The sequence below is a fragment of the Plasmodium malariae genome, assembly GCF_900090045.1.
Source record: "Plasmodium malariae genome assembly, chromosome: 11".
NCBI classification, from domain to species: domain Eukaryota; phylum Apicomplexa; class Aconoidasida; order Haemosporida; family Plasmodiidae; genus Plasmodium; species Plasmodium malariae.
The window spans coordinates 2,677,269-2,692,992 of record NC_041785.1 but is presented as its reverse complement, the minus strand read 5'-3'; the positions used below and the strand labels follow the sequence as shown (position 1 = coordinate 2,692,992).

The window sequence follows — 15,724 nt, the reverse complement described above, 5'->3', positions numbered from 1 at the left end:
ATTTAATAGAACAAAAAACAATATTTCTAAAAACAAAATACTAAAAATATGAATTATAAAAAAAAACTTAAAAAACATTAACATGATGTACGATTGTTGAAAAGAAATATCCAAGTTAAAAGTATTAATGCAGAAATTTTAATAATTAAATGTTTCCTATATTATTGCTATAAAATATAGATCTTTATAATTGTAGTATGTTCAATAAAGAAAAATTTAATAATCACGTAATATATTCCTAAGGATAAAATATTCTATATCTATTTAAAAAAAAAAAAATTTCATTATTGCACTGTAAGTAATAAAACGTATATAAATATAATGAACTTTACAACTTGGACAACAAAAAAATAACCATACAAATTTGATATACTATTTTTATCTTGTTCTTATTTAAAAAAAAATAAAACTTTCCTTAAAATAAAAATAAGTTGAATTCATTCATAAATAAATAAAACATACTATTTAATTATGCAATACAGTGTTTTCCTTAAATAAATTTTCTTTTAGCAGTTTTCACAATAAAATAAGAACAAGGATATGAGATTTGCTATTATGTGAAAATATTGAATTTATACACAATATTGAATATTTGAATTAGGTACATAATACATTTCTCTATATATTATATCAGTAATTATTAATTATAATGATTGTATCTTATTAATTATTCTAATTTTAGAACATACACTAAAACATGTTATTGACTTAAGAAATATTAATCATTATAACAATAAAATAATAGCAATAATAGTATTAATAAATGAAAATAGCAACATGCTGCAGAACATCTTATCTTATATTAATTATAATTATAACGCACACTTCAGCTACTATTTAACCATATTCATTTTTTGTTGTCCATAAAATATTTAAAAAAGCGAATCTATAATATACTATGTAATCTATAAAAAAAAAAATACATTTATAAGCTAAAAAATAACTCAATTTCTATTTTTTCATCAAATATTATGAAGAATTTAATTTTTAAGTTTAATTTATATTATTATTTAGCAATAAAATGTTTTAAAATATGTAAAATTAATTTATTTTATTTTTTTTTTTTTTCCCCTTAAGAATAATACAAATTTGTAGGTTCTCTCTAAATAATTACATTAAAGGTAAAATTAAAATGTATTAATAAATTAACTAAAAAGCGTTTTTAATAATTTTGATAATTTAAAAAATAATTTTAATATAGAATATTACAAGATAAAATAATATTCTTGTGAAACATGTAAAATAATACATAATAAAATTTTTGAATATCTTCAATGTTTTAATTTTTTTCTTGAATAATTTATAGTGGGGAGAACGATCCATTTATATTATATTGATTTAAAATAGAAATTCAATACTAACTCGTATGTTAAATTATACTTTTATGTAACTAATGTAAATAATATGAATTATATATTCTATGAAATGTTCCTACAGAAGAATAAATATTTATATTCCATCTTTTTATTTTCTTCTTGTTTGTTTCACTTAATGATTATGGATAAATATAAAAATATTTTATATTAAATATATATTTATAATTCTATAATAAAAATTTATTACAAATTAGTCTAATAAGTTTGCTATTCTAAAAAATAATTAATTAAACAAAAATTTAATAAATCAATAAATTTTTAATTCAATTATAATTTATATTATTCTAATCTATATTACACAAGAATAATATAATTAATTTTTTTATTGAATTCTCCCATATATATATAATATATATACTATATACAGTTATAAGCATATCTAGAATTGTTTGTGGTGTCAAATAATGTCCTATTATTTGAATTCCTTTTACTTTTTCAATCAATATAAATATGTGTATACATAAATATATATATAAGCATAGGTTATTAATTAATCATATATCCTATAAAAAGCATGTAACGATAAAAATTATACAGCTTAAAAGCTTCCATTTAATAAATATTTTCTAAATTATTATATAATTATTTGAGTTGTCCAATTTTAGGAGTATTTATTTTTTTGTAAATCATTTTGTAAATGTTATATTTATTAAAAATATCGAAAAAAATTTAAGTTAATTATCTACATTCAAAAAAATGAAAAAATAATGTATAATTAATATTCATTTTTTTGTGAAACGTCTAATTTGTTTTTGAGAAAAGGTAAAAATTATAAATTAATAGAATTATTAAATTTATATATTCATATATATAAAATAAACAGGAACATGTTTATGTCCTGAAAAAATACCATAATATGCAAATTAGAAAAAAAACATATCCAAATTCTGACAAAGTTTAAGAATACGTATTAATTTTCTTATTGTAATTCAAAAGGTTTAATTATATTCTAGTATCTTCATAAATATTACAATCAACATAATATTTCTTCAAGATATATTATCTCTAGGAATACATTAAATTGTTGTATAATTTATAATAAATGTTGTTGAGAAAAATATGTTGGTTATAACTAGATATATTTGTTTCATTTATAGATAAATCTTATTTAAAAATATTTATGAAAAGTTCGGTAAACACTGCACCTATGACGCAATAAAATATTACAACTTAATAATATCCACTTATAAAACAAAAGCACCACACTACTAACATTAATTCTGGTACACTACATAGTATACCATAATTAGAAAATTTTGTTTTATTTTGAAACCATTTATGAAAACTTAGAACATCTTTATATTCATCTATATATATAAGCATATCTAATATTCACTTTTCAAAATATATTTTCTATCTTCTTTAAATGGTTTTAATGTAGAACATATTTTCATAGGAATAAACTTATTCCCTTTCACAGAATTTAAAAAAATATTTTATTTTTTTTTTATTTTTAATTTATTCATTTCTTCTATATCTTTTAATGGAATTAGTTCTTGTCTTTTCTTTGAGTTAACTCTTTCATTTATTTTTACTAACTTAAGTTTGTCTTTTCTATTTTTCTTTTTCCCTTTTTATTCTTCATTTTATGATTACTTTTCATTATCTAATTATCCTAATTCATAGTTTACTGATAACTTTTTACTCAATAAGGAACCTTCGATATATTTACCTTTATATATATGCTTTAATTCCGTCACATTTATTACTAATAATAAACTAGATTAATAAACCTAACAAAATATATCTTTTTCTTCTAATTCGGTGATTTATTATTCGAATTATAGCAAAAAGATATAAATACTATTTATTAAGAATGTGTTTAGTCTCATAATAATAAAATCCTGTTTTCACACATAAAACATATAACAGCATAAAAAAACAAAGCAAAACGATTAAACAAAAAATATGGAATATTGTGATTATACCATATTTTTCTAACATTAGAATGTCTATATCAAAGGGTTAAATCAGAAAAATTTTATTATAAGAAGTCGTTTTTATTTATATTTCATATCCACTTCTTTTTACAAATCATAAATATAGTAAAGAAAAAATTACTCATTATGTGATTCATACTTGTAATTAGTAAATAGATATTAATTAGATTGACATAAGTTTTTATTTACTATTTTCTGTTCTATCATGAAGATTTATAAAAGTACATATACTTCTATACATATACGTTGAGTTTTAAATGATATGATAAAGAAAAAAAATATAAAAATAAAGTATTAATTTTTCCTTATAAATTTACTTATATATAATACCAACATTATGTATTTTTAACCTGATCAACAAAAATAAATTACTAAATACAGATGCCAATTCCAAATTTTACATATAGTACTTTTTATTATAATAAAATGAGTACATTACAAAAAATTACTTCCATTTATACAAAACTAATATAATATTTAAAAAATATTTTTTCACAAATTAAATAATTTTTAATTTTTATTTGGATCTCGTTTTTCTTTATTATATTGTTTTTTGTTTTTTGAAAAAAAACTATATTATTTTGAGATACAATAAAATCGTGATTACTTTTTCCACTTGTTATAATTTTAATGAATTATTTTAACTTCGTTGAAGTAAAAATGGTTAATTGTCTTAAATAATAAAACAAATTTTTTTATTTTTTATTAAAATAAAAATTATTTGAAATATTTACATTTGTTATAAAAAATATAAAAATGCTAAAATAAATTAAATTTTTCAGAACACTCAGAAATAATTTCTATCGTTATTGCTTAAAAAACAATATAATAATAATTAAATTTTTACCTTTAAATAACAATTTAAGAAAGCTTGAATGTATGTCTAATTTGGTGTTGGCCTTTTTATTCCATAAACATAAAAAAGTTCTTATTTATATCATAAAACTACAAAATTTAAGCTTATTTTCTTTTAAAAATTAATTATATATTTAACAGCTTACATAAACTAATAAATTAAAATACAAAAATAAGAATAAAATTAAAAAATAACCCTAAACCCAACTATTTTTTTTTTTTTTTTTAGATTTAAACAAACGTAAGTTTTTTTCTCAGTAAAGTTTTTCCGTAAAAATACACAAATGCTGATTTTTTATTAACGAAGTTAATTTTTCCTTATTGATTTTATTAGTACTACATATATATATACATAAACAGTGCGCACATATCATGTAAAAAAGGTAATTTTTTTTTTTTCATTTTTTCATTTTATATGATTTTACCAAGATATCATATATATAATAGTCATTTACTCTAATATTGTTAGATATATTTTTACATTTAAATTTTCTTAACTACAAAATTGTAAAATAATATTTTAACTAAACATTTTTTAAACATTTTAAATACAATTTTTTATACGCTATAGCAGACATTTTGTATAATAAAAAAAAATGAAAGAAATAAATAGGTAATTTAAATGTTTCATACAAACTTTACATACATCTATATCTTTTCTTTTTTTATTTCTAATTTTAATATTATATTAAATTTCATTCTACGAAAAGGTCGTCGAAATAGGTTTAATGTACACATATATTGCATAAATTCCATTTTCCAATATTCAGCTTCAATAAAAGTATTTAATAAAAAACAAATAAGAACACTAAAAAGAAAAATTGAAATGAAAATACTGATATAAAATTAAAAAGAAAAAATTAATTATACATAAATATAAAAAAAAATTTGAAAACTAAAATGTACATTTTAAAAGGACAATGTTTTATATCTATTTTTTTTTTTTATTATTATATTCATCCTATAAATATTATTAAAATCTCTACAAAGGAGTGTATATTTGAGTTAAAATTTTACTCTTATTATTTTGAACACCATATCATTGGAATTATTGAGGTCGTATATAAATATATACTTCCTGCAAGAAATCAATGGAACATCATATCAAATTATTGAACAAAATGAAAAATTTCTATATTATTTATAACATAAAGGTACAAATACTGGTATGCTGTATAATTATATTAACATATTTTTTAATAATTAATGTACATCAAATTATATCTAAATCTAATACTATATTTAATATAAACGTAATGTATTGTAATAATTTTGCGTTTCCTTATATTCTGTTTTTCCATTAAAAGTACTTATAAAAATTAATTTTAAAAAACATTACAATGGTATAAGTTAGTTCATAGTTTCTAAAAAAAATTATTATGTAATATGTAACAAATTTAGGCATATTAGTTCTAAAAATATTATGTATTCTAATGCATACATTATTACATTAATTCTCTATTCCCCTATTATTTTCTTATTAATACAATATTATATCAATATATACTACTATATAAATGTTAATTTTTAAATAAATTTACATATTAAATAATAATTTTTATATGGTTTTATCCTTATAATAATTATTAAATACGGTTTAATTTGTTTTAATTGAACAATATTAATTAATATAATAAAATGCAACTTTCACTAAATTTTTGCATTTTTTATGCTTCAGTATATACCACTATTTTACTTGTTTAAAAAAAAAACTAAAAATCTTCCTTATTGACAAAAAATAAAATAATAATTAAAACATATTATAAATCAACAATTTATTAATTATTACTTAATTTTTCACGTAAACCTAGTACATTATTACAAATGTTATAACAACTTCAAAGAAATTTACCATAAAGCAAAATACAAATAATGCTCATCTTTTTTACGAAAGCTACTATTTTTTCTGTTTTAATATGTACATTGAAACATTTCGAAGAGGTACAACAGTTATTATATTTAAACTGATTTTGTTCTTTTTTGTTATTTTATATCTACTTTTATGATGAGAAAATTCTATTAAAATAATATATAAATATACTATTTTTGAATTTTGAATTTGTACCTTTATTTTTAGGAAAACACCAATAGTAAATCATGGGGTAAGGAATGTTATTGAAATAATGCATTAAATATAAGATTTAGTAGATTACTTAATGGAGAAACAAAAATACCAGGAAACCAACAATATCAAACGATAAAAAAGGGAATATATAGTATGTTATATGAAAGTGATGATGCATTTGGAGAAAGATTAAAAGTATTAGAACAAGATGACGAATTTAGAAAACGATTTAATAATTTAGTATAAAGTGATTTTTTTGAACAAGTATTTAATGATCTAAGAAAACGTAAAAACTTTCAAAAACAAAAGGGTGCATCCAAAGATGAAAATGATGTAAAAATAAAAGATCAGACCTTAAAACATTATAATAATATTGAAAAATATGAAAATTTCTCCAATATTTTAAAAAGCATAGATTCAAGTATTGAATCAGATTTATTCCAAATCAGCTTAAATAATAATTATTATTTCTTTAAAATTCAAAATAAAGTTAAAAATATATTAAGTTACATGAAAGAACATAATGTATATTCTACATTTGTGATTCTTATAACTGTGATTGCGTCATATCTGGTACTTTCTCTTTTTATAATGATTTGTAAAGCGTATATTTCTATGAACGCTGCATCAGCCATTTTGATGCCATGAACTTAAGTTGAATAATACAACATTTTTAAATTAATATATATAAAATTATTGGATATAATGATAATAATCCCTAATTATAAATGTGAAATAAAAACATTTCCTGTAAAAAATTAAACTCACAATATTTTTAATTTATTACAATAATTCGAATATGAAAATTTTTTTATATGTTTAATGGTAAAAAAATATATTCCCCTAATATAGTTATAAAATATTTTACTTCTTTTTTTTTTATATTTCATCTTAAAAAATTGTTTTAGTGTAATTCTATATACCCAATTATGTGAGTAAATCACATATATTCCAATTCTTAGTTTAAATTATTAATGTTTCTTATTTTATGTAAAATTATACCTTCTTGTGATATATATATATATATATATTTTTTTTTTTTCTGCAGTATATTTATGTTGAAAAATGTTAACATTTTCAAGTTTAAATAATAAGACAATATGCAATTTATTAAATTACATTAAATCTTGCATTTTTTTTTTGAAAATATACATCGTCTTTTTTCTTTTTAATTTTCAAGAATATGTTTCAACTATTAACATTTACAAGTATATTAAATGAATAACACATAATTATTCAATAATTAGTTTTGTTTACACTAGAAATTATAGTATTTTTTTTTTTTTCTACTTTAGAGATATATTTGTGTGTTTACTAAATAACCAACACCATATCGTCATTAATTTTCTATTCTTATAATACTTAACCGCATACCCTACTATTTTCAAGTTTTACTATAATGCTCTATATAATTAAATAAACACATGTTTCTTGTTAGAAAAAATACATGCATAAATTTTCATTAATATACTTCCTATATCTATTATATAATTACTCTTTAAAATTAATATAAAATTTCTAATTTCTATTCTGCTAACTTCTTATTTTGTAAATGTTCATCATAACTTTAAACGTATTATATCAAATATTTATATTTACGTTTATCAGTATATATTTAACGCAAAACATTATATATAAAAACTCTTAGGAAACTTATACCATTTATTACATCGCAGATACAAACACTGAATGACTAATTCCTTTAATAGAAAATTCAAATATTAAATTTTATTTGTTTTCTTAGTATACCAATGTTCTTAACATTTTGTTGTTCGTTCAACCCAATATATATATTATTCCTTCGCTAAAAAATATAATTTATATATATATTTAATTGCTTCATTAAGTTTAATAAGCATATGTTCTTTTCGTTTGTCATATTTCAAAGTAGTGCTACTGTATTTAATGTTATACAAGTGATTGTGTATATAATTTGAAATTTGATAATTCGATAATTGTATTACTTTATAAAAAATTATTACATCACTCATAATGATGCTTTCTGACTTAAAAATATACTCGCACATAACAACTCTTAAACATAATATTTGCTTATTTTATATAATCTTCCCATATAACTACATATATACATTGTAATTCATCTAATATAAAAATATATTTATTCTTTCACGTTCAAATCAAACTGTGTCAACAAATTAAAAGTAAAAAGACATTTTTAAAAGGAAAAAATTTAAATTAATGTTATTTTATTAATAATATAAAAATTCAAATATAAAGTGGTTATAAATTAAACAATATAAGAACAAAGAAAAAAAAAAGAGTTAAAAGATAATAGAACCTTTTATTAATTATCATCAATACGCTACTGAATGCAAAAATTTTAAAAAGTAAAAACAAAATGTAGGAAAAATAGCGCGTATTCTTAAAAATGTTCAGTACAATTTATTTAAATATGGCCAATAGTAACATGTTCAAATGCCTATCAGACGAAAATATTTTAAACTAAAACAAGTTCTAATATATAAAAAATATTTCCACTAAATTCTACTAAATTATATAAAACAAAACAAACATATATTTAATTTTAATTAATAAGCATATTAAGTTAAAGCTTAATAAAAATTCAAATAGCTAAACCTAATAACCGGTTCATTTATCTATAATTCAAAAAAAAAAAAAAATTAAGGCACTTATTTCAGGTGTAAGTAAATAAAAAGTATTAAAAATATTAAAAATTTTAATATGTAATATTGTGGGTATATATTTTCACCAAGGAAACAAGTATATCTTAAATAAATACATAAACAATATTAATTAAAATAAAAAAAATTCCATAAAATATAGCATATAAAAATTATGTATGTGTATACTATAATGTAGAATATTATTTTATACTGATTGAATATTATTGTGTTCACGAAAAAAAAGATACTAATTCAAATTTAAAATATAAAAAAATTTTTAATTAAAATATAGACAAACATATATATAAATAATCATAGTATCAATATTTCAGAGATTATTTATGTGAGTACATGAAATTTACTCATCATATAAATGTAAAAAATTTTTATGTCGACTCTTTTTCCATATATTTATTCTATTATGAAATTTAATTTTCTCTAAGGAACTTAACACTTTTTTTTTATAATTATTGAGAAAATTTAACTTTCCCTTTTTTCCTAGGTATAATAGTAGTTTATAAATACCTAAAAATATAATTAGAACAGAAATAGCAATTAATGATGGAAATACAGTCCGCATAATAGCATTTTTTACACCAGCTGAAACACCTGCAGAATAAGCTTTATTTGGGACTGTAGTAAATGCACAATTTGCAACATTTCTAGCACCAGTTCGAAAACCATTTAAAAATGTGGAAACACCTCCATCAGATTGTTTTGCAGCTTCAGAAAAGGCATCCATAACATTACTTGCAAATGAAAATAAACCTCCCCATAAACTTTCTACGGGAGAACTTATAGTATTTGAAATTGCCTTAAATGCAGGAACTGTTAAACTTGGGAGATGACCTAACGCAGGTATAATAGATCCAGTTATAGCAGAAAATGTACAAGACGACAATTCAGATAACCCTTCTGATATACCTGCACTTACAGCTTCAGTAATTATGTCTGTAGCAGCTGCATTAATATAATATACTGTAAGAAGTGGTAGCGCAATGCATGCTGCTATCACAGGAGCACAATAAATGGCTGTTTTTTTTAAAAAAGATTTTATTTTATTAGGCTCTTTTTTAACATTGGCTTCTAGGACGCTTTCAAAAAGGTAATCCTCCATTACTTCATACAAAGGATCCTTGACTGTTACATCAATTATATTTAAAGGATTTATATCTCGTATTAATTCAATATTCCTAGACCTATCATTCATAAATATATTTATATGCCATTTTTTTTCTTTAAATAACTTTTTTTTTTTCCATTTTTTACTCATGAACAAATCAATATTCCATGCCTTTTTTTTTGGTACATGTTTTTCTTTCTTTTTTTTATTTTTACATGAAGTATAATTTTTTTGTGATAATTCATCTTTCTTTATGCCATCACTCATATGTAAATCTATAATATATTTTTTCTCTTCGGGTAATTCTTTTTCCTTTTCTTTATCAATCATAGTTATATCCATAATATATTTTTTTCCTTTTGGTAATATATTTTCCTTTTTCCCTTTGCTCATATGTATATTTATAATATAATTTTTTTCTTTCTGTAAAGCATATTCCTTTTTTCCATCATTCATGTGTATATCTATAGTATATTTTTTTTCTTTTGGAAATACATTTTCCTTTGTATTATCAATTTCTCTTATGGAATCTTTTTTTAGCAATAACTCCTTTTTATTCGTTACATCAGTTTCCTCTATAGAAATATCCTTATATGATAAACATTCCTCAATAGTATCGATTTCACTAAGGGAAAACTTTTTTTGTAACAACTCCTTTTTATTAGCTACAGAAATATTCTTTGGAGGTATTTCTCTTTGTGATAAATTTTCCTTAGTATTATTAATTTCACTGATGGCATTATCTTTTTGTAATAGCTCCTTTTTATCGGTTACGTCGGTTTCCTCTGTAGAGACATCCTTATCTGATAAACATTCATTGATAATGTCAATTTCACTAATAGAATTCTTTTTTTGTAACAACTCCTTATTATTAGTTACAGGAATTGACTCTGTAGGAGTATCCTTAGGTGATAAGTAATCTTTTGTTATATCGATCTTTTTTAAAGAATCGTCTTCATGTAACAAGATATTTTTTTTGTTTAAATCTCTACTCATTAAAGTATCTCTTATTTTTGGTAGTCTATAATGTCTATTTATGAAACTTTTATTTAAAATATCTATATATCGTGATTGAGTGTTAACTTTTAAATTAGAATTGTCACTTATTATATCACTTACCAGTAATTTTAATTCAAGTAGTTGAGATTCAGTTAATGCCTTATTATTTAACAGAATTGATTTTAACTCTTTTATTTTTGATTCCTTAAGTAGTTTATTATTTAATACAATTTTTTCTAGCATATTTAGTTCTGATAGCCCTACCTTTGTATTAGATAAAATATTATTGTTTAATTCCTTTAATACATTTTCAGTATTAAATTCATTTCCTAATAAAATGTTATCTAATTCTTTTAACATTAAATCTCTTATAAATGGGTTATTTAACAAATTTTCTCTTAATTTTCTTAATGTACTCTCTGTTTTCAGTGGTTTATTGTCCACTATAACTTTTTTATTACCTTTCAATTTAGAATCTATAAAGGGTTTATCAACTGATATGAAATTATGATATTTTTCTAGGTTTATATCTGTTATGTTTGGTCTATGTAACATATTTTTTCTTTTTTTTAGCATACTATGATTTTTCAAATTATTACGATAGAGAATATTATGTGAGTCCTTTAATTCTAACTTTTTTGTGTTGTAGTTAGATGTAAAATTTTCCCTTAATCTTTTTAATTCTTCAGTTGGTCTTAAAAAATACTCTGTTTCTCCATAGTGTACGCATAACGTTCTACCACATATTGAACCGAATGTGCAATCTTTCCTTATTATTTTTTTAAGAATGTTAACAAAAAAACTCTATAAAATTTTGTTTTACATCAAAAATATATATAATATTATTTGATTTTATAATTAATGAAATTATATTTATGTAAATATCATTAAAAATAATTAATATTAATAATTTTCCTTTAATGATTATAGAATATTATGCGTTTGGAACAAAGCAAAATATATACCAGGTAGAAAAATATAAAAAATATAGTAAAGGATGAGCACATTTCTCTTGTACTTTCTTATTTACGGCATTGCGTCAAAATTTATTTTTTATCCAAACAATACGTTTAGTCGTTTATTTATACCAATACCAGGAACAATAGTATTATCTATATTATAAACTCTCATGGATAATACTTTTCTAGTTTTTCAAAAACTAAATAAAATAAAAATTTTAAATAATACACAAATATAAATATCGGTTGCATGGATATTAAAAATATGTTCACACAAACACAAATAAAACAAAACATCAAAATTGTTATTTATTGATATATTTAAAATGATAAGGTTAATTACCAATATATGAAATTAAATCTACATTTAGCAAGAACTTTTCGTTTTTTTTATTCTTATTATATAATACTTTAATGTTATTGTAATATATACAAAATACACATTATCTTAAAAAAACAAAACAAATACAATAACAAATATATTTTAAAATAATTAAATTTTGGAATAAAGCTCTAATAACAGAATATTAATTCTGTACATAGAGCATAGTCTACTTTATAAGGCAATTTTTTTTTTTCATATTACAAATATATCATATCTTTTACTATGGCAAAAAAAAACTATAACAAAAAAAAAAAAAAAAAAAATTAAAAATTAAAAATTAAAAATTAAAAATTAAAAATTAAAAATTAAAAATTAAAAAATATAATATAAAGGGCATAAAATATATATTAATATAAGCTGTAATTTTATTATAATTATCCGCACATATTATCTTTTTTTTTTTTTTTTTGGATTATACAATTGAATTAATTTGAAAAATTTTCAAAGTTCATAAAATTTACTTTATTATTTATAATAAACATAATAAAAATTAAAAATCTTTCTTTTAATATAATAATTAAATGCGTATAGAGTTATATTAGAATTATTCAACTTAAAAATTTGTTATCACATGCAAAAAAATTTTTTTTCTTTTTCATATTATCATAAATATTACAACTAACCATATATTAAAAACAAATAAATTAATAATAAAAAAAAAAATATATAAATTTAGTGCACATCCGTTTATATAAGTATAACAGCAAAATTATTTATAATATTATTATTATCATAATAACGAACACAATACATTAATATATGGAATTCAAAATAAAATTAAATAGTATATCTATCCTTGTTTTATAAAAGTTCCCATCTTTATTTGTACATAAAAGTAATAATTAACATTACACTTTTTATTATTTAAATACTCATTAAACCATACTTTATATTTTAGTAGGTACTCTGTAAATGAAATAAACATGAAAATATTTATTATATATAATAAAATATAATTAACTAATGAAAAACTCTTTGTTATATCTCTCATTGTTATAATAACAGGTTCTTAATATATGAACAATAATCTGTCAACACAAACAAGGATAATTCATGTATAAAATTTCCTGCACAATTTATTTTATAAAAATAATATAATTTTAATTACATAATTAAATTAAGTAAAATTAAGAAAAATTAAGTAAAAAATAATGTATAATTTTATATTAAAGGTTTTTATTATTTTTTATTATTTTTATATTTAAAAGTTCATTAAATATAAAAAGATTGAATTTCATAACATTACATTAATATCATCCGTTCTTTCAGTTATTATAATATAAATACATTTTACACAGGATAAATTCAACCTATAACCACCTTCTATTAATGATCTATATATATAGTTTGAGTTATTTTATGTTTTCACAGTGAATACTTTTATATTTTATAATAATAAAATTTTACACCATACCATAATTTGTTTATTAAATAATATGTGAACAACAATTCTAAGTATATATAATAATTCATGATTACTTTACGACATAAACATATTGCATTCATGGGATGAATAAAATTGTACATATTATATATACAAATTAGGATATTTAAAATATAAATATAATATTTCACATTTGCTTATTTTAAATGTTTTTAAGCATTTATATATAAAGGAAAAAATTTAATTGTACAAAATTTTAACATGTTTTTCGTTTTATATTTTCATTTATATTCCTTTTTTACATATATATATTTCTCCTTAAAATATTATATCTGAATTTATTAGAAATATCGTTTTTAATATATTATCTTCTCAATTGTTAAATGTAAGAATACATCGAAATTTTTATTTTCCTTGGAATACATTACTGTGTTACCTTTATTCATATATATCATATATACTATATCATGAGATAGAAAATCGTATAACCAATAATTAAATTAGATTCATATGGATATACAGTACACTAATGACTAAATAAGAAAGTAAACATGATATATTTTTTTTGATACTTATGGTTCCGTAATATGTACTATAGAATAATCGAACTTATTTTAGTTGAATTTATATTTTATATTCCTGAATATGTATTAAAATATAGAAAAATTGGATTTTTATGAATTAGAATCATACCATAAAACATAACAAACTAAATAATATAAAATATATCTTTTATTAAGTAACAACAGTACTTTTAATCACCATTATTAATAACTGTAGTGATAAAAAAAGTATATTTCTCTTGGCAAAATATTTATTATAAAATGCGCTTTTAAGCCTTTACATGTGACCATCTTTCATTTATATTGATTTATTATGAATATCCTTTAATTACCTGTTACTTTATACAGATTTAATTCATTATGTTGAATTATGTCTCATTATTTTTAAGAACATATTATATTTACTGTATGCGTAACATATATAGAGAGAGTTTAATTGAATGTACTATTTTTTTCAATTAACTATTTTTGTTAATAAAAATATTTATTTTGCAAATTTTATTAACACAGATCATAAGGAAATAAATAATTTCAAGAAACAGTTCCTATATATATATATATTTATTTATTTATTTAAAATGTATAATTCTTTAAATAAACATGAAAATATACGAAGTATTTACAACATTATGAAAGATTCAAATAGAGGTTCTTAAAATGAAACAGAAAATTCTTACGTACAAGAACATAGGTTTTGTAAAGACACCAATATATTAGTTAATTATATGTTGATTGACGAAAATTCAATGTTCTACAATGAGTGAATTACAAAATTATTACTTATTTATGCTTAAATGATAATATAATTAGCAATAATTATGTTAGTACATTTTTACAGCAAATTTTCGAAAAATATTTAATACAAAAAAATTCTTAACGTTTTAATTATCCTATTTTTAATATTATATATTCACTAGCTCTAAGGGGAGGGGTGTAAAATAGGTGAATAAAGAATAAATTCACACGTGAACTTTTATTTATATAAGTATCATCTAATAATGAATTAAAATAATTTGTTAATAACAACAGAGAACAATTCAAATTTTTTTGATATTATCCTTCATAAAAATCGTATATTTTCTTCTGCTTATATAGATCCCTTCAACATTTAGTGTTTAATTGTAATCATAAGATTATTACTTCATGAATTATAGATAAATTTCATATAAAATTTTTTGAGGAACTCTTAAATATTTATAAAAATTGTTATAAGAATAGATAATTTACAAGAATGATAAAAATATACATATCTTTACAAAACTATACTTCATCTAAGAACAATATAAAAATAAATATAAGCATAATTATAATATGACGTATAGTAAAAACGTTTGTAATATATTTTATTGAATAGTTATTTTTCGAATTTGTGATGAATAAATATGTCATCAATCATTACTGTGCTTCTTATTAAACAATTAATAGATTCA

General features: G+C 19.6%; 1 protein-coding gene and 1 pseudogene across 1 annotated transcript, besides 1 other annotated feature; one reads left to right on the top strand and one right to left on the bottom strand.

Moving 5' to 3' along the window:
* Window positions 1-6,043: 6,043 nt before the first annotated feature.
* On the top strand, window positions 6,044-6,884 carry PmUG01_11062600 (annotated as a pseudogene).
* Window positions 6,044-6,884: a sequence feature (Plasmodium exported protein, unknown function, pseudogene).
* Window positions 6,885-9,239: 2,355 nt separating this feature from the next.
* Window positions 9,240-12,134, bottom strand: PmUG01_11062500 (Plasmodium exported protein, unknown function; the record flags this gene model as incomplete). Its single annotated transcript, XM_029006300.1, has 2 exons — window positions 9,240-11,807; window positions 12,072-12,134. The coding sequence occupies 2 exons, from the start codon at window positions 12,132-12,134 to the stop codon at window positions 9,240-9,242; spliced, it is 2,631 nt and encodes an 876-aa protein (XP_028862803.1).
* Window positions 12,135-15,724: the final 3,590 nt, after the last annotated feature.